The 24546-nt window shown below is 38.8% G+C and overlaps 1 protein-coding gene across 1 annotated transcript; it reads left to right on the plus strand.

Annotated features, from left to right (window-relative positions):
• Positions 1 to 3963: 3963 nt before the first annotated feature.
• DHX36 (DEAH-box helicase 36) lies at positions 3964 to 24446 on the plus strand. Its single transcript, XM_040613787.1, has 25 exons — positions 3964 to 4221; positions 4350 to 4471; positions 5273 to 5474; positions 6185 to 6223; positions 7490 to 7660; positions 8609 to 8688; positions 9683 to 9757; positions 9896 to 10062; positions 10647 to 10728; positions 11220 to 11360; positions 12666 to 12768; positions 14342 to 14429; positions 15295 to 15350; positions 15452 to 15516; positions 16002 to 16145; positions 16805 to 16922; positions 17569 to 17667; positions 18412 to 18585; positions 18887 to 18973; positions 19624 to 19707; positions 19812 to 19911; positions 19998 to 20088; positions 21646 to 21766; positions 22361 to 22513; positions 23512 to 24446. Exons 1-25 carry the CDS (start codon positions 3997 to 3999, stop codon positions 23695 to 23697), a joined length of 2973 nt encoding a protein of 990 aa, XP_040469721.1. The 5' UTR covers positions 3964 to 3996; the 3' UTR covers positions 23698 to 24446.
• Positions 24447 to 24546: the final 100 nt, after the last annotated feature.

Below are 24546 nucleotides of genomic sequence, written 5' to 3' on the forward strand. Positions count from 1 at the left end.
CTTGCACAGTGCACTGGAAAACTTGCTGTTTGGGAAAATTTGCTCCTGGTTTGTTTATTCACGTAAGTGCTAAGGTGTCTTCATTTATCCTTTGGACTTACTTTTTATAACAATTATTTTGTAAGTGTTTTTAAGGAAAAAAAAATTTTTCCTCCTCTGTTGTTTTTCCCCTGTCTGACCTTTTAACGTATTTCAGTGACAGCTTGTCACTTGAGGGCAAAGTGTTTGTCAATGACCGTTTGAAGGTGACTTGAAAGAGGCCTCATCTCTGTTCAGACACCACAGCAACTGACTGAAAGAAGTCCCTTGGAAAATGTGACTTGAAACAGTGCCCACGTTTCCCCTCCTCTTAGGGTGTGGGTTGTTGAATAATGCAAAGGATAGAAAACAAGAAGCAAGGAAATACTTTTTGAGATAATCTTTGGTAAGCAGTATATCCAGTGCATCAGAGTTTCTTTTCAGTGGCACTCATGTATGCTGAGAATAACATTATGTTAACAGAGCTACAAGAAAAATAAATCTGTAATATGCAAGGCCAGCCCCCAGAATCCCAAGTGCCTCAAAGGATTGTGCTTCTTGAAGAAAAAGATATAGCCAGGTACTGGAATGCAGATTTGCTATATTAATCTTGATAGAAAATATATTTTACAGCATCATACTATTTCAAAAGACAATAATTTCATAGAAAGTAATAAATGTTACCTATATGGTTTTTTACCTTTATAGATTTGGGGCTAGTGCATAGTTTCTGGAACATGATTTCACTTCCTGGTATGTATCACTGTAGTGATTTCCAAGATGAGTGTTTGAACATTATGTTCCTCTCTTTTAATGAATTTTGCAGATTTAGGTGTCTCAGAGCATAGTAAATTCTGCTTTTCTGGACTCCAGCAACAGCTCCTATAAGAATTACAGTATCTGTATCTGCTCCTGTATGTTGTACACTGTATATTTTATAAAACAAACTGAATTTTAAAGCCTTTCTGTCCTTGCACGCACAATCTTCACTGCTGGAGGCAGTCCTGTTGGCTGCAGTACTGCTGGTGTGCAGTAGCAAGATACACTCACTGGATAGAGAGCTGTTACGTGGGATCCTCTTCTGTTGTGTCTCCCCCTTCTCAGTGTCTACCTAACGTGTTTCCTCATTAGGAATGTGATTTCGAGGAGTCTCACTTCAAAGTACTGAAAGGAGAACACTATCTTCTGTCCTCTGAGGGCATGCTGCTGCGTAGACACCCTTATGTACAGATGCATTGCTTTACCTCACGATGGTGGAAATGATGAGAACTGAATGTGAACAATGGTTAAAAGGAGTTGAAAAGGCCCAGTAACATGCAAACCACTGAGACCATTTCAAGAAATGTATCTTTTCATATGTATTAGAAAATAATCTTTACATGAATTGATGCACATTTACTATCTTTCCAATATCTAAATCTACAAACTTACTAAAAATTCTGGATTTGTAATGTTTTCTTTAGAATGTGTGGGGTTTTTTGCAGTGCTGGTTAAACAGAAGGAGACAAAAAGGCACGGCTGAAATGCAGTAGCTACATGCGTGCATATGGAAATTTCCTCTCACACTGAAATCCTATTTATTTCAAACGTGTGCACTGCTTAGGTGCCCAGATACACTATCATGGAGGGATCCAGGATCAAACAGAGTACATCTGTTCAAGTCACCTGAGTGATTCAAGGTAACCCGAGAACATTTTCTTCAATGATTTTAAGGAGATAAAACAGACAAAACCAGCTTTCTGACAGCTTCCTTAGGCATGCAGAGCCTAACCTGACCCGCGACTAAGTCAGCTGGCATCTGAGAGTGCGGCCACACGCACTGCTGACAGGACATACTATCAGCCCTGGCTGCTGGTGTGTCGGACATGGGTGGTCACCAGGAGCCATTTCCTTCCTGGCCTCATGGGTTTCAGATTAGCATCAGACACATCTCCTGTCCTGGTATATCTAAATAACACAACTAAAGATAATAACTACCTGAATTTATATTCACCTACAGGCTAAAGAAGGCCCAGAAGGCAAGTCCATTTGTGTGTGGGCAATGTTGTGCCATGGACAGGAAAGCTCATACCTGAGCAGCGGGATGCGTTTTCCCACCACCAGGTATCCTGCCCCCTCCACGCTTTCGGAAGGACGTGGGCCATCCTCCCTCGTTTGGCCTGTCTAGGTATGCCAGTGATGTATTTCAACAGGGGGTCTTTTAACATTTCTTAGATTTCTGAGAACTTACTTTGTGCTGATTTTCTTTGGCTCTATTTTACTCCCTAATCGGTTGTCACTGTGAGACTTTCGAAGAATGCCATGAAATTTGTGTTGGTCTGTGTAGTGACGAACGCGGGGAAGTCACGGAGTGTGCTTCCCTGGGCTGTGTTAAGCTCCAGATGCAGAGCGAGAAGAGGAGGAGTATATTTCCTCCTAGATTTCTCATTTCTTCCCCATGCTCCTTCCTGTAATCTGCCTTTCAGATCATCTTCCTCAGTATCTTCTAGCTCTTGTACTCGCCCTTGGCCCCTCCTTTTCCCTCTTGTCTCTAAGTAACCTCACCCTGAGTGCAGCTACTCCTGGTGCTGATGGCTCACAGATCTTGCTCTCTACCCCTTACTTGTCTCTATTAAAGTGAAAATCTGAGCTTTTCTTGAGATTTCCTTGTACCTGAAACTGGGTATAGCTAAAAGAAGACCCACATGATGTTTCTTGCACTAGCCCTCCTGTGCAGGGCCGTGGCATGGTGCCGTGCCGTTTTGTAGATGTACAGATGCGCGCTGGGGAATTGGTAGATCTGTACAGGTCACCGGGGGTCTCATCCCCAGCGCAGTGCCATTTCATCCTTGGAGGAACAGTCCCTCTTCAGCCATCTGCCACCTACTGCCACGGTCCCTGAGAAGGGTTCCGGTGGCTGCCTTGTCACCTCCGTCACTGGAGGCGTCTTTGAGTAAAAGGCTACAGATGTATGCTGCGACAAAGCATTGTGATTTTGGTTTCGTGTTTTAAGGCCGTAGAGATAAGCATTTTAAGCATGAAAAAGAATAAACCTAGCAGCCAGTCAGCTGGCTACTTGGGTGCTTAAAGCATTTTGTGAGGGGAAAGGAAAAAAAACCAAAACCAGATCTTTAACTCAATCACTTAGTTCTTCTTTCTTTTCATAGCCAACTGCTGGGAGTTGCTGGATTATCTGTAGGTAAACTGTAGGCAGAGGGAAAAAAAAAAAAAAAAAAAGAGAAAATGGTTTCCTTTGAAAGGGAGTCCTTTACCTGGACCAAGTTTGCAAATCAGTGTATAACATTGTATTGCAGAGATGTGAATGCTAGTAATTTTTAAACAAATGTAAATTATACCAATGAAGGAGAAACAACACGTAAAAAGATGAGATTGAAGAAGCATTTATAGCTTCACAGCGGTATTCAAGGAAACAAAAAGAACATTAATTAACTGTTGAAAGAGTAATAAATCTGAGTAATTTCATCTGATTTAAAAGGTTTAATTTAAGCCTGGAGAACGTGGACAAGGTATGCCACATAAAGCAGCAATCAGCCGGCAGACCCAGAACTGGTAGCTACTGAAATACGTCAGTTTTATTTTAATAAGAAACAACAGGAATACCGACCCGGTACAGAGAAAGGGTGGCAACGCCACATGTAATGATGGGGACCGACACGGAACGCGTCCTTAAAATCCTCTCGGAGGCCTCAGAAAGGGACCTCAAAGCTTCAGGGTCTGTACATGACACGAGAGGAGGCAGGCGTGCAAGGTGAGCTGCAGGGGCATACTGCTGTGAATATATTGCCTTATTTAATCGCGACTGCGCATCGCCCGCGGGTGCGCGGCGCTGCCGTCCGGGTAGGCGGTGCGCAGCACGTTCGGCACCCGCAGGACGCGGGGCTCGAACCGGGGGCGGGGCGGGGCGGCGCGGGGCAGGCGGAAGTGAGGCGGCGGATGGGGCGGGGGGCGGCCGTGGGGCGAGCCGGCTGCCGGGCGGCCATGAGCTACGAGCACCGCCGGGACTGGGGCCGGGGCCGGGGCCGCGGCGGCGATGGCGGGTCTGCCTCGGCCCCTTCCTCCTCCTCCTCCTCCTCCTCCGCGGGGGGCCACGGGGGCCGCGGCGGCGGCAGGGGCCGCCATCCCAGCCACCTCAAGGGCCGCGAGATCGGGCTGTGGTACGCTCGGAAGCAGGGCCAGAAGAGCAAGGAGACGGACCGGCAGCAGGTGGGGGGCGGCGGCGCGGGGAGGCCGGTGTCTGCGCGGTGACATTACGCTTGGGGAAGAGCTTGGCGAGTCGCTGGTGGTTGATGTGTAATTCTGGCCGGTGACAGTTGTGTTCCCCTCTTCACCAGAGAGCTGTGGTGCGCATGGATGAGCGCCGGGAGGAGCAGATCGTGCAGCTGTTGAGCACTGTCCAAACGAGAAATGAGAAGGAGCAAGAGGCCATGTCGTGGTGGTCTGGGGACGAAGAAGGGTAAAGAGAAACCAGTACTAATGGTTTTATTTACTTTGCAACAAGCAGGTTTCCCACAAACTTGCAAGAAGATGTATCAGAAGTTATTTGCACTTAGTCAGTGAATTACATTAGCGAGGGTTCTGGGTTCTTGCCGCGCATATTGTCATGCTGAAAGAGTCAGCTGTAACCATGGCTGTAAAACTCTTCCAAATCATTGCTGAGTTGGGGGTGTTACATTTTTACTTTAAATCATAAAATCCTGTAATTGATTTCCAGGCCTACTAGAGTAGATGTATGGAATTTTTAAGTTCCCCTGCCCTCTGGAATTGCTCTTCCAGAGCAGGCATTCAACTTCATTTTTCAGTTACTGTGAAGTCTCAGAATGTTTTCTCGGGCTCTCTGAACCAGAGTCTGTTTTTTGCACGTAAAGGATTTTGAATAATAACGTGTGTTACTCGCAGTCCACTAAAACAAGGTGTTTGGGGCTTTTTGGCTGAATGATCCAGTTACAGGGCAGTGGTTCCGACAGCAGGTTAAGCAGTAATTCTCTGGAGATGTTTTGTTGCTTTGTTAGCTTCATTTCATATAAAAGAACACCTTACCGTTCTGGATACTGATGTAGTATTTTTGATGGCTGGTGATTTTCAGACTTTACTTGTTTTAATGACATACTTGACCATCAGGCCATAAGAATATAATGTAACTTGTGGATGTAATGTCTCAAAAATGGATTTGTGGTTTGCCTTGAATGGACTCTTCGCAGTGGCCCAGTGCATCCTGGGTAATCTTTGAAGTGTCTCTTCTCTGCACTTATTTCAGACCTACTCCAGAACAGCCTGCAAAAGTGAAACCAGATGCTGAAAAAGCTCCTGTAAGACAGAGACCAGCTTTGGAAAAAACATTTCTTGATCGGGATGTGGAATATCTGTTTGAAAAAAGTGGACAAGATACTGATTTAGATGAGCAGCTTAAAGAAGACTTAAGAAAGAAGAAATCTGATCCTAGATACATTGAAATGCAGGTACTTTTCCATGTTAAGTAGAAACCTTTTAACTGGGTTTTGGGTTTGTGTTTTTGTTTCCTTTTTTTTTTTTTTAAATTGACCTGAAAACATAAATTCTTGCAGTTTATTTACTAGGAAGTTGTAATGATGTTACTTTTGCTAAAAATTGCCTTCAGCATTTATAAAATGCATACCTATCAATAGGACAGCAATTTAAAAACAGACTTTCAGTTAGTTTTTGATTGCGTAGCATCTAAAGTCTGAAGTTTCGCATTGTTTAGTTGGATGGAGGCTTTGGGTTTGGTTTTTTTTTTTTTTAATAGAATGTATCGCCACATTTATGTCTAAATCTGAAAGCACAAAAATGAGCTCTCAAGGAATTGCCTCTTAAAAACATAGTTTATGTTGTTCTAATAACCATATATAAGGTTGTCAAATAAAGCAGTCTTACCATGAACAGACAGTGCTCCCTTCGATACAAGGCCCTAGTCTTGCAACTGTATATACATACCTCTTCACGTACTGAGCAGTTGGTTTTAAATGATTTTAATGAAACCGAAAACATGCATAGAATTAAACTTACTTTTAGTGGGCCCATGTTTATGTAAGTTTTAGCTGAACAGTTTGTCATGTTATTTCACAGCTTAGCCTAGATTGTAGATGAAATCTGTTGTATTAGTTCAGTGTTGAAAAGGTGCTTAAAGGTATGTACTGCTGTTTTCTTTCAGAGATTCCGAGAGAAACTCCCTTCATATGGGATGAGACAGGTAAACGTGTTTCATTTGAAAGAATATGGGTTTCTGTTTCTCTGTTGTAAAATAGGAGAAAACGATTGTGTGACTTGGACTAACAGGAAACCTTTGTTGCCTTTTGTGAAGGTGCTGAAGCCTCCCAAATTCTGACACTGGGTTTGACTTCTTTCCAGAAAGTAGCTCAGGTTCACTGCTTCATGAAGTGGGTGAAGTGCTGTGGGGCTATATACAGTTTTATCGGTAGGGGCAGCAGCATTCATGGAAATGGTATTGTCTACTAGATACCTTGAAGTACCTTTTTTTTTCCTTTTTTTTTTTTTTTTTTTCTTAAAGTATAGATCTTTTCTTTCTCTGTCAGTTAAACTTCTAGGGAATGTTCCTAGTTACTTGGATTTTTTTATAGAGTAATTGGCCACTACGTAAGTTGTCACGCTTTATTTTTCTTACATAATATACAATTTTGGCCTTTTGTTGAACACTTGCCCAATTTAGAATTTAATAAAATGCTGACTAACCCTTTTTTGATCACAGACTTAATGGCTGTACTGCTGACTCTTGCTGCCATTAGTTCCCCAGTCAAGAGTACAACATCCGTGATAGTATGGGTTATTATTAATTGATGTTAATTCTCCATTTGTTGTCACCTGTATGAAATAGAAATTGAGTATTCAGTTATATCTTCTTTTGTAGGTTCAATGAATGATTAGTGACCTTCCTTTCTAAAATTAACGTATTTGGCATAATGTGGTCCTTCCTGTTGGTGTGTGTTTCTAATAGTTGTACTCCCCTTTACAATCCTTTGGATAGAGAGATAGAGGCTGGGAGTGTAAGAAATCTGTTCCTGTTGGTATAAGAAATGTTAAAATACCACGCTGAAAATCTTCAGTTAGTACAGTCTTAGAGTCCAACAGGGAAAATACTTGTTTTCAGTCACCAAAGAGACATAGAAGGCAAGTAGGAGCGAGAAAAGTTTAAAAATGTGTTTCAGGCTTTCGTTTTAGTGATTTTATGTTGTTTTCATACAGGATCTTAAGTATTTGAAGCTAGTATTCAGATTTGATATGCTTTAAACCTTAACAAATGTGAAGCGCAAATGTGCAGAAATTACCTGTGTGGTTTAAACTACACTTTTTTAGTATTATGAGAAACAGATGAGTATCTGTTTCTTTAGTTGCTATGACAGTTTCTCCTTAGTTCACTGCGCAGTAGTAGAGACTTGCCAAATCCTTCTGAAATCTGTTTTGAACAGTAGTACAATAAATACTTTCTTTTTGGAAACAGGAACTTGTAAACCTTATAAATAATAATCGAGTAACTGTGATAAGTGGTGAAACTGGTTGTGGAAAGACAACCCAAGTTACACAGTTCATCTTGGATGATTACATAGAGCGAGGGAAAGGGTCTACATGCAGGATTGTTTGTACTCAGCCTAGGAGGATCAGCGCTATCTCGGTAAGTGCCGTTTTGACAAACTAACTTCTTGTGATTTGCCCCGCCCCCCCCCCCCCCCCCCCCCCCCCCCCAATAAATCTGAGGAGAAATTACTGCCTTACTCAGACTCGTTACATGAAAATACATTTCTCACTGGACCTAGGATCCATAGGCTAGCTTATGAACTGGGTGTACAGTCTGCTAGATTATTTGAAGTTAAGATCTGAAAAAATTCCAAATGACCAGGTAGGTGCTGTACACCTCTCAAAGAAACTGCTCTGCCATCACATGTACTCATACTAAATTTAAAACTCAAGATAAACATTCCGTCTGTAGTGGACATTGAAGGGGGCTTTTCGTGTGTTCGTTTTCAGTCACCTTAGATTCTATTGCATATGACAATTTTGTTAATATACACTAATTTGATACTTCATAAATTTTGGTCATTAGCAGAGTACTGGCATGGCAAGCTTCATTCTTCCCTGAATTTAATCACTTTCTGTTTGTGATTTTAATATATTTGGGCAGTGCAGATGTGAATAAAGGTAAAAACTAATGTTGTGTCAGGCCCTTTGGAGGTGTAATAATGAGCAAGAAAGAGTTTGGCCTTTAAGTGCACAGTAATTACCCTTCCTGATAGTTAAGTGTCAGAAAATTACAGAACATTACTTGCTCTGACGAAAAGTTCACCCTGTCAAAAGGGTGATTGTATTGCTAATGCTTAATAATGGTTGTGTTCCTTTAAAATACATCCTGGGTTGCAAACCTGTTCTTGGGTTGCTGATAGGAAATGCTGTTCTCAGTGGAGGAGCAAAAGTGATTTTCAGGGTGTTTTTTTGTTCTTTACATAACATTTTGGTTCTAGGTATTTCCTCCTAATAGGTAGCTAAATCATAGCTTGCCTGGTGGGATTTTATTTTAATTTTGTTTTATTTAATGCACTATTTTGATTTTACTTATTTTTTTAAGGTTGCTGAGAGAGTTGCTGCTGAAAGGGCAGAAGCATGTGGTAATGGCAAGAGTACAGGATACCAAATTCGTCTGCAGAGGTAAGAGAGGCTCCCTTGGCAGTTTTTACGCATTCGTGTATAGTGGCATCTATTCAAGCAAGAAAACTTGAAAAGAAGTTCTTAACATAGATGACTGCTTTCATTCTGGTATCTTCTCCAAAAGGGATTCCTCTGAAAATAGCTGGTGTGAGGAATAAGGTTTTTGAAATGTAGCAAAATGTTTGAGTGTGATCACTGTATTTTATGTAGCATGTAACAATGGGTAGCACCAAGTTGTACGTTGTCTAGTAAGTCCTTTTATCAGTTCAGCTAAAAGGTTCAGCTATAGATAGCAATGAAACTGATGTCCCTAAATCCGTGAATTTCAAGGAAAAATGGAAATGCTAAAGAAGAGAATGTTACAAGCCATATTGCTGTGGAAAGCTATGTATTTGCTACACTTGCCTGTTGAGTAATCCCACTGGGATCAGGTAATAAAAGTTAGGTGCATTGACAGGAGATTGTAGACCTAGTGCTGTAGAGCAAAAGCTATTATATTTGGAGTCATCTGTAATTTAAAAAAAAATATCTGAAATCTTACTAGCAAATAATGGAATCTCAATTACTGTTGAAGAAAAACTGCTGTGAGAGGTGACAGTTGCTTAGTCTTCAACATTTTATTTTGAGTTTATAGAATCTCCTATTTTTCTTTACTGTTTAATCAAGCATGTTATGCTGCTGTAAATTAAGCTGTTGTCTGCGCTGAGCTTAGATAGCTGCAGGAATTTGGGGTCAGCAGATCGATGTGCAGATGATGACAAAAGATATCTGGGAAGTCAGGGCTTCTGGCAGATTACAAGTAGTTCATTCTCCGTCATCAAAAATGCTGCTACTGTGGCCCAGTGCCTTGCTCCTCCAATTGAACTGTAAGTGAGCAAGTTAGAGGCGTAATTCATAGTGTCTATAATGACTACCTGCATTTTGATTTTAAGCTTTTAAAGTACTTTATAAAATACGGAAGAGAACTGAGGCATTCTTAATGTATCTCTTTCAGTCGGTTACCAAGGAAACAAGGTTCAATTTTATACTGTACCACAGGGATTGTCCTACAGTGGCTCCAGTCAGATAAGTAAGTTATCCTATTTAATAAGAAACTGACTACAATTATGATATGACTTGACTACTGGAGCTGCTCCTTACAGTCTCAGCTCCGTTTTTTAAATTTTGCTAAAAACAAATGTTTTAACTTCCTCCTCTTCTGTTTTAGGCATTTGTCCAGCATTAGTCATGTAGTCCTTGATGAAATCCATGAAAGAAATCTTCAGTCAGATGTTTTAATGAGCATTATTAAAGATCTTTTGAATATTCGTTTGGATCTGAAAGTAATACTAATGAGTGCTACTTTAAATGCGGAGAAGTTTTCGGAGTATTTTGGTAGGTGAAATGCTTTCTGTCAAAGTTCCTCTTAAGTAATTTAGGCTTCTATGTTTTAATGTAGTTCTCAAATTTTAGGTTTGCTTTTTATCAAAAGAGGCAATGGCTTGAGTTTTACAAATAATTGCCAACTGTTGGAGATGCTTATTCCCTTCGTTTTAGCGCATCCTGGGCATGTATTGCTTCTGTATTTGCTTTTCAGACCTATTGTGGAAGTGGACTCAGCAGAGTGTTTTCATACTAAAATAAATTACTAATGTTTACCATACTTTAGAAGTCTGGGTGTGAGTGGGCAACCAGACTGAAGCCTTCAATTGCTCAGTCTTCCAGCTTTGTGCAGCAGCTGGCACCAGATGAACATGGTGGAGAGCAATATACTGTTTGCTGCCTGTGGGTTTTTTTTATTCAGCAACGTTATTTGGAATTGAATTTTGTACCTTCTTTGAGAATTTAAAAATAAACAGAAAACCCCTTTAGACTTGGCAACTATATAGCAAAAATAGTGAATAATGTTTATTGCCTCCATTATTTCAGTACAGTATTTTATCTGCTGTTTTAAAACTGAATTGTGCCTTCCTCAACAGATAATTGTCCAATGATTCACATACCTGGGTTCACTTTCCCTGTGGTGGAGTATCTTCTTGAAGATGTAATTGAGAAGTTGAGGTAAGTGTGTTTTCTGAACACCATTATAGATAATGTTTTAGGGTTTTTTGCTCAGTATGTCTTCTGAAAGATTATCTTTGTGTAGTTAACCAGTGGAAAAATTAGCTGTGCTTCTTCAACAGCAAAAATTTTAATGGGAAGTTTAGTAGCTTTTACTGTAATTAAAAATGATACATAGCTACCTGGAGATGGGGGCATGAGGAGAAAAAAACCCACTTGTCTGTCTTTTCAGTGTGGTGAATTTTCAGACTACTAAATCAAGCTACTCTTCCTGTTTGTTCAGTCTTTTTTTCTACATGTTCTCATGCTTACTAGAGTTGGTACCTGTCATCCTAAGTAAGATTTCTTTCAGAAAATAAATTTTAAGAATCTTATTTACATGATATAGCTAAAGCACGGCATGTTGCCCATAGTTTGTAAAACTACTGTGCAGCTAGCTTTAAATTACTGTAGTTCCAAAACTGAATTATGTTTGTTATTTAAATTTAAAGGTATACTCCAGAAAATACAGACCGTCGGCCACGGTGGAAGAAAGGCTTCATGCAAGGACACATAAGCAGACCAGAAAAAGAAGAAAAAGAGGAGATTTACAGGGAACGATGGCCAGACTACTTAAGGCAGCTGCGGGGCAGGTTGTCCTCAAGTTACTCTTTTGCATTAAGTTTTTAGATGCTTCTTGACTGAGAGACATAAATGAATGCTGTATTCTATTACTGTGCTTTTATTAACGATGTGATAGTTGCCACTGTGGAAAACAGTAACGATGAAATTGCCCGTACAGTTGGCTGGCAACTGTTGAAGTACTTTAGAGTTATTGCAGAGAATTAGCTTCCTTTGCATGTGCAAACCGTAAGAGAACTTACAGGTGTAGAGTTGCTTGCTGTTGGTGGTGGTGGTGTCCGTTACAGTCTGCAGCATAATATCAGGCTTCTTGAGCTTTGGTCAGTAGTTCTCTTCTGATGAATTCTCCCCTTCATTATTTCTTTTTTCTTTTAGAGAGATCTCGCAGTATTTTAGTCTCATAATTAACATAATACAAAATGAGCTGGTTTAAATAATAATAATAATAAAACAAAAAAAACCCCAAACATACAAACAAAAGAAAAAACCCTCCAAACCCAACAAAACAAAAAAGCCCGTCACCACCTTTTCCTCAGAATATCCTAATACTCCTCTAGAGTGGTTTAAACCCAAGCTAAATAATTTTGTGTTTTGAGCACCTAGTAGAGATTGCCCACTTGAAACATTCTTTTGATTACCAGTATTTGACTACTTTGGTAATCTGGATACGTTGATTAATTGTATAGCCTGGCTGATTTATTTCAGGAACAGAGTCTTCCTGGTTTTCTCCTGTCTTATTTGTCCTCTGTGTTTTGGGACTGTCTATATATGGACTGTCTATGTATCCAGCTTGGTAACAATAATGAATATAGGTGACTTGGTTTAATTTCTCTTTTCTAAGGGAAGTGTCCTCAGTGTTATATCTGTCTGGCTTATCCCATGCTCTGCTCATCCCATTTCTACTCCTCCTTTCCTTTCCCACCATGTCTTTAGAAGCAATTAGCAATTCTTTTCATAGTGTTAGCTTTCACGAGATCAAAGTGCAGGACAGATGAGATGCCTCCAGTACTCACTGTGAACGAGAAGTAGATTGAAGGGTGAACTCTGATTGTTAGGTCCTAGCTAATCCACGAGGAGGAGAGAGAATCCAGTGAATGCTTCAAACGCAGTTCAGTCATAATGTGGTAATTCTTAAATTTACTGTTCTAAACCAGCAATAATTGCACTAAACTAAATCTCAAGAGTACAGGCAAAGAAATACAGTGATCAGTAACGAGTTACACAGATGCGTGATTGCAGAGCCCTGCAAGAGAAACATGAGTGCATGGCTTCATATGTTCCTAAGTTCCCAACATGTGTGCTATCAACACCTGTAGGTATTCGGCAAGCACTATAGATGCCTTGGAAATGATGGATGATGACAAGGTCGACCTGGACCTTATAGCAGCGCTTATCAGACACATCGTTCTGGAAGAAGAGGTACACTGCTGTCTCCTATCGTCACATTTCAATGATGTGACTGAATTGTGATTGGTGGCGGTTGAGAATGTCAGAGCTGATAGTTTGGCTTATCGTACAGATAGAAAGAAGGAAAAAAAAATTGTTTTGCTCTTCAGAGAAGTCATCTTAACAGCTTTAAATATCTACTTACTATTTAAGCCCTGAGTTCAGAATGTAGTTAATTACAGCATTTTGTTGAAATGGTGGGACAGAACCCACGTTTGAAGCGGAGCACACATCTAAGCATTTTCTTGAATAGGGGTTGTGGATACTAATAAGGGCTAGGCACATAAGAAACATGGAGAATTTACCAGTGCATTCGATGTGCTCATTTGTGGTCCCTTCTGAACGGGGGGGGGGGCGGGGGGGGGGGGGGGGGGCTGGGCGAAAAGGAAGCGCCTGACTTTTTGCACCGACAGTAGAGATTGTCCTGTAACTAAAATGGGGTGGATACGTGAAGGTTTGGGTGCCATTTTGCTTTAGATTTCTGCTGCTTTTTTTTTTTCTTTTGACTAAGCTTTTAAATAAGCCTTCAAATTAATTATACATCTTAGTTATTTGATGGAAAGTAGTATAATTACAAATGAAATTTTAATGTTTAGTAGTTTCTGTGACTGTGTACATGTTTGTCAAAGATAGTATTCATTGTAATCTGTAGTAAAAGTTAATGTTTTGTGAAATAGCTGTAGAAAACTGTCTGAAAACCTTTTTAGTGTACAAGTGTACGACTAAATCTCTAGTCTTAATTCCTCAGCAATGGGAGGGAGAGGGCAAGAGCAGTACCTAAGAGTCGATGTTCACTGCCTCATATCGACACTGTGCAGTTGGCTTTAATGGGTTTTCTGCCGGAGTAATCTAATTATGACTTAAGATGCTATGAAGACTGAATTTTTATACAGTCTAGCACTAGGAGGCTCTTCCAGCTTTCAGCTTGTCAAAATCAGTAGTTAATACAACTGTGTTAGTAGTTTTCCCCAAATGTGCATTAACATTATCAGATTATCAATTATCAGAAGGATCCTGTGCCTGAAGCAGTGACAAACATGAAGTGAGTTACCGTAGGTAACATGTATGTAGGATGTCATAACCTGAAGTTACATATTTGTTTCTGTGTTCAAAACATCTGCAGAAGAGCTGATGCCTTGGCTGATTCCTTAAAGAGAATTTTGATTATTAAAAAAAGCAAATAATTTAATATTTCACTTGATAGACCATTTAACCTGTGGATAATGAGCATAAGTTGCTTTTTGTGTATTGTTCTTCCTGTGTTGAAAATTACACACTAGTTTCTCTCTTTTATTTGCAGCTCAAATTCTTCTAGTGTTGACATGGCTGTATTTAAAACACCGCAGGGGAAAATTTTTAAAATCCTATTTTTATTTGTAACATTTTGATGGATAGATGCAGCTAACTTTTATAGAAAACCATCTTACGAACGTTGTTCCAAATATCACCTATCCAACATGTATGTGTTACTGTGCAAGTAGCTGATTCTTTGTGTAGCATAATTAACTCTAACCCCTTTTCCCTTCACTCCCTCACTTATATATAGGATGGTGCAATTCTAGTGTTTCTTCCAGGCTGGGACAACATTAGCACTCTGCATGATCTCTTGATGTCACAAGTCATGTTTAAGTCAGGTAAAAACAAAATTTTACATGGGAATTCTAGCAGTAGTGTTAGTGGCAAACTAATTTTTGCATGTGATTCCTGGTTTTGCACTGGATTTCTTTTTTTCTTTTTTTCCTCTTCTCTCAAAATGATTGCAGTGTGTTCAGCATTTCTTGCATTTCTGTGGTATTTTTAATCTGTTAATGATAATAACTCATTTTTCCTCAGTGTGGGGGTGAACAGTAGGAACAACAATCTCAGACCTGCATCTTTTTCCTTTTATCCTTTCTTGTAGCTATAACTGCCATCCAAAACTAAACTCTCTCTCTTCATTTTGTGTTCATTTCTTCTTTTCTTAGTTCTTCAGCAGCTTGTCTGCTGCTTTACTGATAGTTGTTTTAACTCCTATTTATTCCTAGAAGCTTTTTTCAATAAGATACTAAAAGACTGTATGCCTGATACACTTTAATTTGTCCTGTTTGATTAACTTACATCTTCATCTAACTTATCTAACTGTGCTCTTGAATATTCATATAGTTATCTTATGGTTCGTGTTGCGTACATTCCATAAAGAATTTCAATTTGATGAAAGACTGTTAGTTTACTTACTAAACTTGAGCAATTATTGAATAACTTGAGAATTTAAAAATGAAAAATAAATTACTGTACATAACTTCATATATTTTCTTTGTCAGGTCATTGTAGCATAGTAAAAAAAAACCATCCTTTATACATTTTTACTTTTAGAATTTGCTATTATGATACGTATATCGGTGAATTCAGAATAAGAAACAGGCTTACCTGCAGCATATTTTCTTATTCTGCATAGTTGATTTTCCTGTAATTAAAGTTTCTTTGCTCACAGTGTATCTTTTATTGGTTTTTAATTTTCAGATAGGTTTATTATCATACCTTTACATTCATTGATGCCTACTGTTAACCAGACTCAGGTATGCTTTTCTTTTATCGTAATATTTCACAACTACAAAAAAAATTAATTAAGCATATGTTGATTTTGGCAAACATATAAATGGGCCATGGATAATTACAGGTTTTTAAGAAGACCCCGCCAGGAGTAAGGAAAATCGTGATTGCTACCAACATTGCAGAGACTAGGTAAATAGCTAGCTATACAAACCAAACAAAGCTATACATTTCACAAAAGAAACAAAAGTGATAATTTAAAGTATAAACCTGTTTAATCTTTCCAAGAACACGTTTTTGTGTTTTTCGCATTTGTTTATAACACTTCATCTTTAGAAATGTTTATAGACTAAGCAGTTTTCCTTGAATTGTTTTAAACAACTAAAATGTGGATGTGACTATAATTACTTGGCTTTGTTGTACATGGTAAATCTGAGCTGCCAATCTGCAGACTTCATAACCCCATGTGATGACTTTTGCCAGGCCTAGGAGCATAAATCAGGCTCTTTCTTGAATTGCTTAGTAACATAATACTTAATGAAATTCCAAACACGGGTTTTTATTGTTGGCTCACTGTTTGGGAGGGGATAAAGAGAGGCTAAACCCCTTTCAAATCGTAGGTCCAGCTTGCAAAGATGAAGAGTTGCATTTTTTTTCTCTCTCTCTTTTTTAAACAGCATTACAATAGATGACGTCGTGTTTGTTATAGATGGTGGGAAAATAAAGGAGACTCACTTCGACACGCAGAACAACATTAGCACAATGGCAGCAGAGTGGGTTAGTAAAGCTAATGCCAAGCAGAGGAAAGGTCGAGCGGGAAGGTAAGGATAACTGGGACAGTTAGAAAAGTCTTGTGATAAGTTCCCATCAGTCTTGGAGCATGTGTATGCTGAAGATACTACTTCATTATTCATACTTTCAGTAGCAGATGCTAGCACAACTGTCTCTTGTTCTTACAGAGAGAATGGTTTCTTTGTCTTTCTAGGCAACTGACTAAGTTGTGTTGTATTTAGCTCGTGAGTTTCCTTTATAAGTCCTGCTTTTTTTTTTTTCTTTTATTCTGTCATTTTTGTTGCTAATGTTTGCCTGCACACCTGATTTTTGAGGCTATGATACGTTGGAGTGAAAATTGCCTACCAATTAGTACCACTTAGCTATATACCTTTTTTTAAAAAAAAAAAAAAAATCTCTCAAAATACCTTGTGGAGTATTTTTCTCTCTTGTTCAAGCTTACAGTTCTTCTCTGGTCCCTTCATTGCTGGTTTTGAGTGGTTGATGGGAGGCTTCTGTGTTCTGCATGCCTTTTTACTGTTGATGGGCCTATGTTTCAGAATGCTGGAACGGCTTTTACAATTGAATACGCTTTAGTTCTGATTCCTTGAGGTGTTTTGGAAAGCTGTTTATAAACAAACATAATCATAATGTGACAGTGTCATAGGAAAAAAACAAACCCAAAACCTGTTTATTTAAATAATTCCAGAGTTCAGCCAGGCCACTGTTACCATCTATACAATGGACTACGAGCTAGCCTTCTAGATGATTATCAGTTGCCAGAGATCTTGAGGACACCTTTGGAAGAACTCTGTTTACAAATCAAGGTAAACATGAATCTTCAAACATGTTTATTACTTTCCATTAGAGTCAGAGGTTGAGAGATTAAGTTAATGCAGCTATGAGCCCAAGGTTGTCTTAAAGTCAAAATTCTGTTACAGCAGAAGTACAATCTATTTAGCTAGTAATTGCAGTAACTTTTGCAAAATGCATGCTTGTATCTTAATGCATCAAACCCATGACAAACAGGATTGTCTAGTATGAATAAAAGCTTAAGTGTACTAACAAAAATCTGGACTGTGCATCCGCTCCCTCTCCCTTCAAATATAATTCAATCAGAGAAGCTTCAGTGAAAATGCCATTAAGTCGGGGGATATGAAGTCTTAATTTTACTAAAAAGTAGTTTAGAACTGATGCGAGTTTTCCTTTTTGGCAGTTTGTATTGAATTTCTTACGCGTGCATAAGGAATACCATGTGTGTATATATGCTGAATGAAGAGTAGATCCTTATGTTTTAAATTTCATCATTAATACATTTTTAGTTTTGTCCTTAGTTCTGAATTAGTGAAATTGTAACTCAAGCTGTGAATTATTCACGCTTTTTTAATTAGCATGGCCATTGCTTACTAATTTTAGGTAACCATCTTTCTCCAGTTGCTGTAGGTTTTTGGTGTTTTATTGGGTTTTTTTCAGATTCTAAAGCTTGGTGGAATTGCTTATTTTCTGAGCAAGCTAATGGATCCACCATCTCACGATGCTGTAATGTTGGCCATAAATCATCTAATGGAGCTGGTAAAGTATCACTTAATGCACATGCAAGGAAATACCTGTTTAGAACCATGTTACTGCATTGTTTGTTATCAGGCAGTTCTGATTCTACAGGTCTGGATGTTTGCAACCCCTTACTGTAATGTGTAGACCCTTTGTATTTCTTGACTGAACAGAGGACATTTCACCTTATGCTTATGGGCCACATAGGGTTCCTGAGGAACTTTGTAAATTACTCAAAATGGATGCATGCACTTTGCATTTAAAGTCCCTACAGATACTTATTTAACTCACTACTTCTGTACCACCCTGCTGACAGCTGCATGCATCCACCAAGCCTTCCTATCCCAGTCAGACTAGTGAAGTGTTTGAGATACTTTTCTGTAGGCGATAAGGTATATGGAGAAGTGTCTTGTATGTCATTGCCCCTTTGGATGCTGGGGAAGGAGAAGTTAATGACACATATGTACTACCGACTTCCTGCTCTGATATTATTTGTACAAATCAGTTGTAGCAATAAATTAAAACATTGGATTTAGGTGAAGGGCAGTGTTTAGACTGATGGCAATTCTGAACATTTCAATATCTCCATAATTTGCTTAATCACTTGCCTAGCTTACCTTACCACAGCTAGCTGTGTTCTCCAGCTATTAGGCTTTCCTTTGTTCTCTAGATATACTAGTGGCTATTTCAAGGAAATCCTCCCCATTTCAAATACGGTGTTTAATCTTTTTTTTTTTTTTTTTTTTTCTTTTTTTCTTCTGACAGAATGCTTTGGACAGACAGGAAGAACTGACTCCACTAGGTGTCCATTTAGCGCGATTACCAGTTGAACCACATATTGGAAAAATGATCCTCTTTGGAGCTTTATTCTGCTGTTTGGATCCAGTGCTTACAATTGCAGCTAGCCTCAGCTTCAAAGACCCTTTTGTCATTCCTTTGGTAAAGTTTCTGAGAGGAGAATTACACCTAAGATTTTAAGAATCTCAGAAGGGTATTGGGACTTACGGAGATGTTGTAGTTCAAAAGCACTTTAATCTTACTTTCATGTTAATTACATTTTTATTAGTAAAAGAGTGCCTTCACATACTATGAAGTATTGTCTTTGCCTATGGAATGTTGGAAAGAGTTTTAATTTTCATGTATGTTGCATACAAAGTATTGCTTTATATATGTACTTTAATTTGCAAAAAAGAACTGTTGTGTCAGTCGTGAATATTTTATAGGTTCTGATTTTTCTTAGGGCAAAGAGAAAGTAGCAGATGCAAGAAGAAAGGAACTGTCAAAGAACACTAAAAGTGATCATCTAACTGTGGTGAATGCTTTCACGGTAGGCATGTTTTAATGTTGTTTTCTTCTAGAGTTTTAATTTGAGTAATATGGTTTGTTCAAAGGAATAAACCTGATTACTTTGTGCTCTGTAGTGTTTCTTTCTTGACTTCTACAGAAACGTAAAACTAAATTAATTTTCAGCCTTCTAGCGTTGAGGAATCTTGTCTTCAGGTTCAGTAACCTGATTTCTTGTGGATAAGCCTGGGAAAGAGACAAAGAAAACTTAATGTTATAGTTACCTTGCTGAAGTCATAAAATCTTGTCCTTCTGGCCTCTACAAACAACTGAAGCTGACTTTAAAAGTGCAGGAGATGTAGCTGTGTAGAGTTGGGGCAAGAGGAAGAGGAAAGAAATAGCCTGGAATGCAGTTTCTACCCAGGACTGTTAATAACAGCAGATGAAGTTCTGGCAAACTTAGCTAGATTTTACCTCCTTGCCATGGAAAAAGGAAGTTTTTGATTTGAAGTAAAGGTATGGGTCTCCGCTCTGTGCAGCATGTACATAAACAAAGAGATCAAAGGATTTACTTTCTCTCTTGTAGAGAAAAATATAACTGTATTGTTTGCCAACCACCAGGTTTTGCTGTCCTTAATTTGTTAGTATATGTTCACTTATGAAACACCTTTGAACTATGGTTTTCATTTTTAGGGCTGGGAAGAGACTCGGCGTCGTGGTTTCAGAACTGAGAAAGACTACTGCTGGGAGTACTTCTTGTCTTCAAATACACTGCAGGTAACATCCTGACAGTTTAAAAAAAAGAGAATCATGTCTGTGGGGAAGAGGGGAGGAGCCTTTTGGCACAGTATCAATCTGGGATAATTTTTGTGGCTTCCTAGATGCTGCATAACATGAAAGGACAGTTTGCTGAGCATCTCCTTGCAGCTGGATTTGTGAGTAGCAGAGACCCCAAGGATCCCAAATCTAATACCAACTCAGGTAAACAGTGGAAGGAGATGGAAAATTTCTGAGGGCTGAGATCTTAGTTTGCAGAACTGCGTTATTCACTTTGCTGTCTTCTACAGATAATGAGAAGTTGCTCAAAGCAGTCATCTGTGCTGGCTTATATCCAAAAGTTGCAAAGATCCGGCCAAGCTTCAGCAAAAAGAGAAAAATGTAAGGATTTGGTTCGATGCTGGTTTGTATTTGAGGTGTTTTCTACATTAGGTAGTTTAGCAAGGTGAGGCAGTGGCTTGAATGTATGAATGAATCTCTTTACAGCTCAAGTCATGGTTGTGGATTACTTCGTTAGAGAAGGGTAGATGAGAGCATGGGATTGTTGATCTTTGTTTAACATTTGGATACCCGCTAGTCTGTGAAAAAATTTGTGTGACCTTTATCATCCCATGGCTAATGTTACGATGTGTCAATAATGCTGTTGCCAAAGGAGTCCTACGCTATCCTTTCTTCTTATTTGCCAAGATAGGGCCCAGAAATTCTGCTGTTGATTTAATACTTTTTGTATTATCAGGCTGTTTTATTAGTTGTCACTCCAGTAACAGTACATTCATCAGAACATAGATATCCTTCTTCATGGACATGATATTAAGGCAGAATGAAGGGTTGAACATTTGGATCAGATTTCTGGGTGTGTAATGTTGAAACAGCAAGACAAGAGCAATCGTTATGCCTGTAATTACAAAGAAACCCCCAAACAAACCCAAGTGATTATTGCTATGAAAGGAGTAAGAACAGGTAGTCAATATTATACTTCAGATTGCGTAATTTAGACCTGTCTGTAGCTGACACCGCTAGGCAGTTGGTATTCCCTTTTAAACAAAGTCCGGTGTGTTCGAGTCACCTAGTGGATGCAGTAATTTTGCAAACCTGATGGAAATTAATGTGTGTCTCTCTCTGCTGCACGGTGGGGCTAGGTGTAAGCCAGCTGCCCAGGAAGGCTCTGTGATCCTATAAGCAAGAGGATTTGTTACACTTAACGGCGCTGTTTCAGTTTCAAACACAGAATTCTATGTTTTACAGAATACTTCTGCACACAGGGAGGGAGTAGAGGGCTCAGTGGTACACACTCAAAAGAATTACATCTCTGGCATACGGGAAGAAGGAGAACAGTAGTGCTTCATATGTATTGTGGCTGGTTTCTGCTTTTTATTGTCTGATGGCATTATTATGTTAGAAAGGAAATGTGATTTCAGGTAGTAAGTATAACCAAAGCAGGTGACAGTCACCCCTTGAGTCAGATCAAAGGCGCATGGTACAAACAGAGGTACACCACTCTAGGCTGGTCGACAGTGGTGTAGCTAATCCCTTGTTCCATGCCAAACAAAGAATTTGGATATGCAGGCTCATATGTAGTTTTTCCAGAAAGCTGCTTCAAACTTGGTTTATGTAACCAAATTCAGTAATTCGTGGAGTCCTTCATTTGGAGAAAGAATACTAATTGTTTTTTCTACTTGAGAGAATGAGAGGGTTTTTTAAGGGGATAAATTTGACAAAGAAATCAAACTTTTTAAATGCAGAGGGATGTCTAAAAATTCATACTGAAGATTCAGTTTTAATTTTTTGGGAAGGGAGTTAAAGTTTCTTCGAACATCCTTGTACTTTCAGACTTTAGTATTCTAGTAGAGAATTGGAGGGTTTTTTTAACTTGGGATTCAATTGTGCTAAACTTTCAAGATCTTATTTCAATCCTAAAATAATTTTCTTTTTTTTAAGGGTGAAAGTTTGCACCAAGACAGATGGAACAGTGAATATTCATCCGAAATCAGTTAATGTGGAAGAAACGGAGTTCCATTATAACTGGCTTGTGTACCATTTGAAGATGAGAACTAGCAGTGTATGTGAAGGGTTTACATTTATAATTTATTTTTCTAGCTCTTTAATAAGGTTGGGTCAAGGTTCAAAGGGGATGTGAACATGCCTTTGTTTTGAGGCCTTCCTGTCTTGGGTCATTCCTTTTGCATGCCATCAGATGATGTTCTTTGTGATACTGGTGGTATTGTTCCACAAATAACTACCTACTGTGGTTTTCTGGTTGAGGTTTTTTTTGAAGGGGTTGTTTGGTTTTGGGTTTTTTTTTTTAAAGTTCTGGCAATAACAGGTGTTAAGTCTTTTCCTTGATTTCAAATCAGTGTAACATTTCTTGACTTCCTTCTCCACCCCCCCCCCCCGCCCCCCCCCCCCTTGATTCTTACAGCATAGTTGCTTTGATTTCACCACTTAGTGTGAAGGACTATATTTGGGACCATTTTTGCTCCTGTTCAATCTGATTTCATTTAACTTTTATCCAACTGAGTTGCTTCAGATATTTTTCCAATATATCTTGCTAATTTGTGAATGATTCTGGAATTCTGAGTTTCGTTAAGTGTTACTGTTGTTGCTTAAGATGTTTTGAAGAGCGACTGGACAATTTTTTCTTATGTTCTTTCAGATTTATTTGTATGACTGTACAGAGGTCTCTCCATATTGTCTCTTGTTCTTCGGAGGAGATATATCCATTCAGAAGGATAAAGATCAGGATACCATTGCTGTGGATGAGTGGATTGTTTTCCAGTCTCCAGCAAGAATAGCGCACTTAGTTAAGGTGAGTATGTTTAATAATAATGTCTGTGGAAGATTTAGTATAACACTGATTCTTCTTAGAGATTTCTATATTTGATGTTACAGAGTAGCTCCTGATTTATTACGAAAGAGTGATGATAATGTTTTCAGTATATTCCCAGTAAGCAGTTCAAGTACACAAAGTGAACAAAAGAGATCTACTGAAGGTGTGTAGATGAATGTAAGATAAAATGCAGCAGTAAAAATAACATTCTGAAAAGTAAACTGGGCAGAAGTAAACAGCCATGTACTCCCTTATGTTTGGTCTTAAAGGCATTCACATTAATTTTTTTGTTTGTTTCCAGTGTAATAGCTTGGCCAATGAGAATGAGGCTGTATGCTTGTTGAGGCTTCAGGAATGTGGTGGTGGTGATGTTCAGCCAGTGCAGCCTCTACTGAAAATTTCATGGGGTATTGAAAAACTGTAGAAGCTTTAGAGAAGAAGAGTTACAGGGTGAATTGGAAGGATTTACAAACATGTGCTACAGTGAGAAATTTGGAGAGCTGTCGTTTTTTGTAGCACAGGCTGTAAGATTACTTTTATCAGCCCATGAAATGTCTATGTAGATATGGAAACATGAGGATGGGGCTCTTCAGCTAACAGTAACAAGTTCCAGTGGAAAGAGGAGCTGAATAGAGCTCTGTTTAATATTAGACCTTAGAAATTGCAGCTGACTCGGTTTTTTTAAACTCAGATATTTTTAATCCTGAAATAGTCAGCTAGTGGATGTATAGGCTGTTAAAGGCCATCACATCCAGAGATGGTCATCTGTCGTAAAAGGTAAAACTGCTAAAACAGTTGAGAAACAGCTTTTGATTTGGAAAGTAGCAATATTAAAATGCATTGATCAGAGAACAGCAGATGTAAACAGAGAACAGAGGAGCCCAAGGGATTTTAACTTACTGTACTAATGTGTGTAGCCCTAACTGCCACTTTTCTTTTTCCCTCCCCCCCTCTTCATTCCAACAAACTCTTTCCAGAATTTAAGACAAGAGCTCGATGATCTTCTACAAGAAAAAATAGAAAACCCTCATCCTGTGGACTGGAATGATATTAAATCCAGGGATACGGCAGTTCTGACAGCTATTATAGACTTAATCACAACACAGGAGAATGAAAGTGCCAGAAACTATGCTCCACGATTCCAGAGTGAATGCTATAGTTGACACACTTTCATCTGTATTGATAAAGCAAATGTATTCACCTGTCTTGTTTTTTATAGCATTTATTTAGCTAGAGGAAAAACTTTTTTTAGGGTAAGCTGGTATTTCCCTCATGCTGAAGAGCAGTTACTTCAAAATAGTTCGTAATATCTGTATATGCATGGTATTCTGTGTTCAGTGTAGCCTTTTAAGTAAGAGAAATGCAATGCTAGCAATGTTAGTTGATGTATGTATGGTTCTTGACCTGCTGTAGCATTTTTTTTTTTTTAAACCCATCAGGTAACAGATATTAAAAAAAACTGCTAAAATACTGCTCAATACTTAAAACTGTTCTTCCTACTGGTAGAAACATCTCAGACTTTTTTTTTTTTTATTGGGGGTGGTGAGTAATTATACTTAATGTGTTATTCCAGCTGTGCAGCAGTCTTCTCACCAACACTTCCACAGAAGGTAATTGTAGCTTAATTAAAGTAAACTCGAAAACACTTATTAAATTTGTACTGTGGGAAGAAACAATCTTCAGAAATATTCCCTTCTTCTGCCTTTTATCCCATTCAGTCAATCTTTCTCCACTTTCTGTCTCCATCCATCATCGCTGCTGACTATAACTTCAGATTACAGGAAGCACGGTTAGATAAAAGTCATGATGGAATACACTTTAAGGTTTCATTGCATTCTAATTTTTTCTTTTTTAAAAACAGTCCATGTACGGGTTACAGTATTACATTAAAAGTCTTTTCTTTAAAGTGTTATTACATCTGCTCTTAGTGGTGAATGTTTCAAATGCTTCCACCCGTGTAAGAGCATCTGAGAAACAATGCTTGTTTGGGATTTTGAGTAGAGTGACTTGAG

This window comes from Falco naumanni, chromosome 13, assembly GCF_017639655.2.
Source record: "Falco naumanni isolate bFalNau1 chromosome 13, bFalNau1.pat, whole genome shotgun sequence".
Lineage (NCBI taxonomy): Eukaryota > Metazoa > Chordata > Aves > Falconiformes > Falconidae > Falco > Falco naumanni.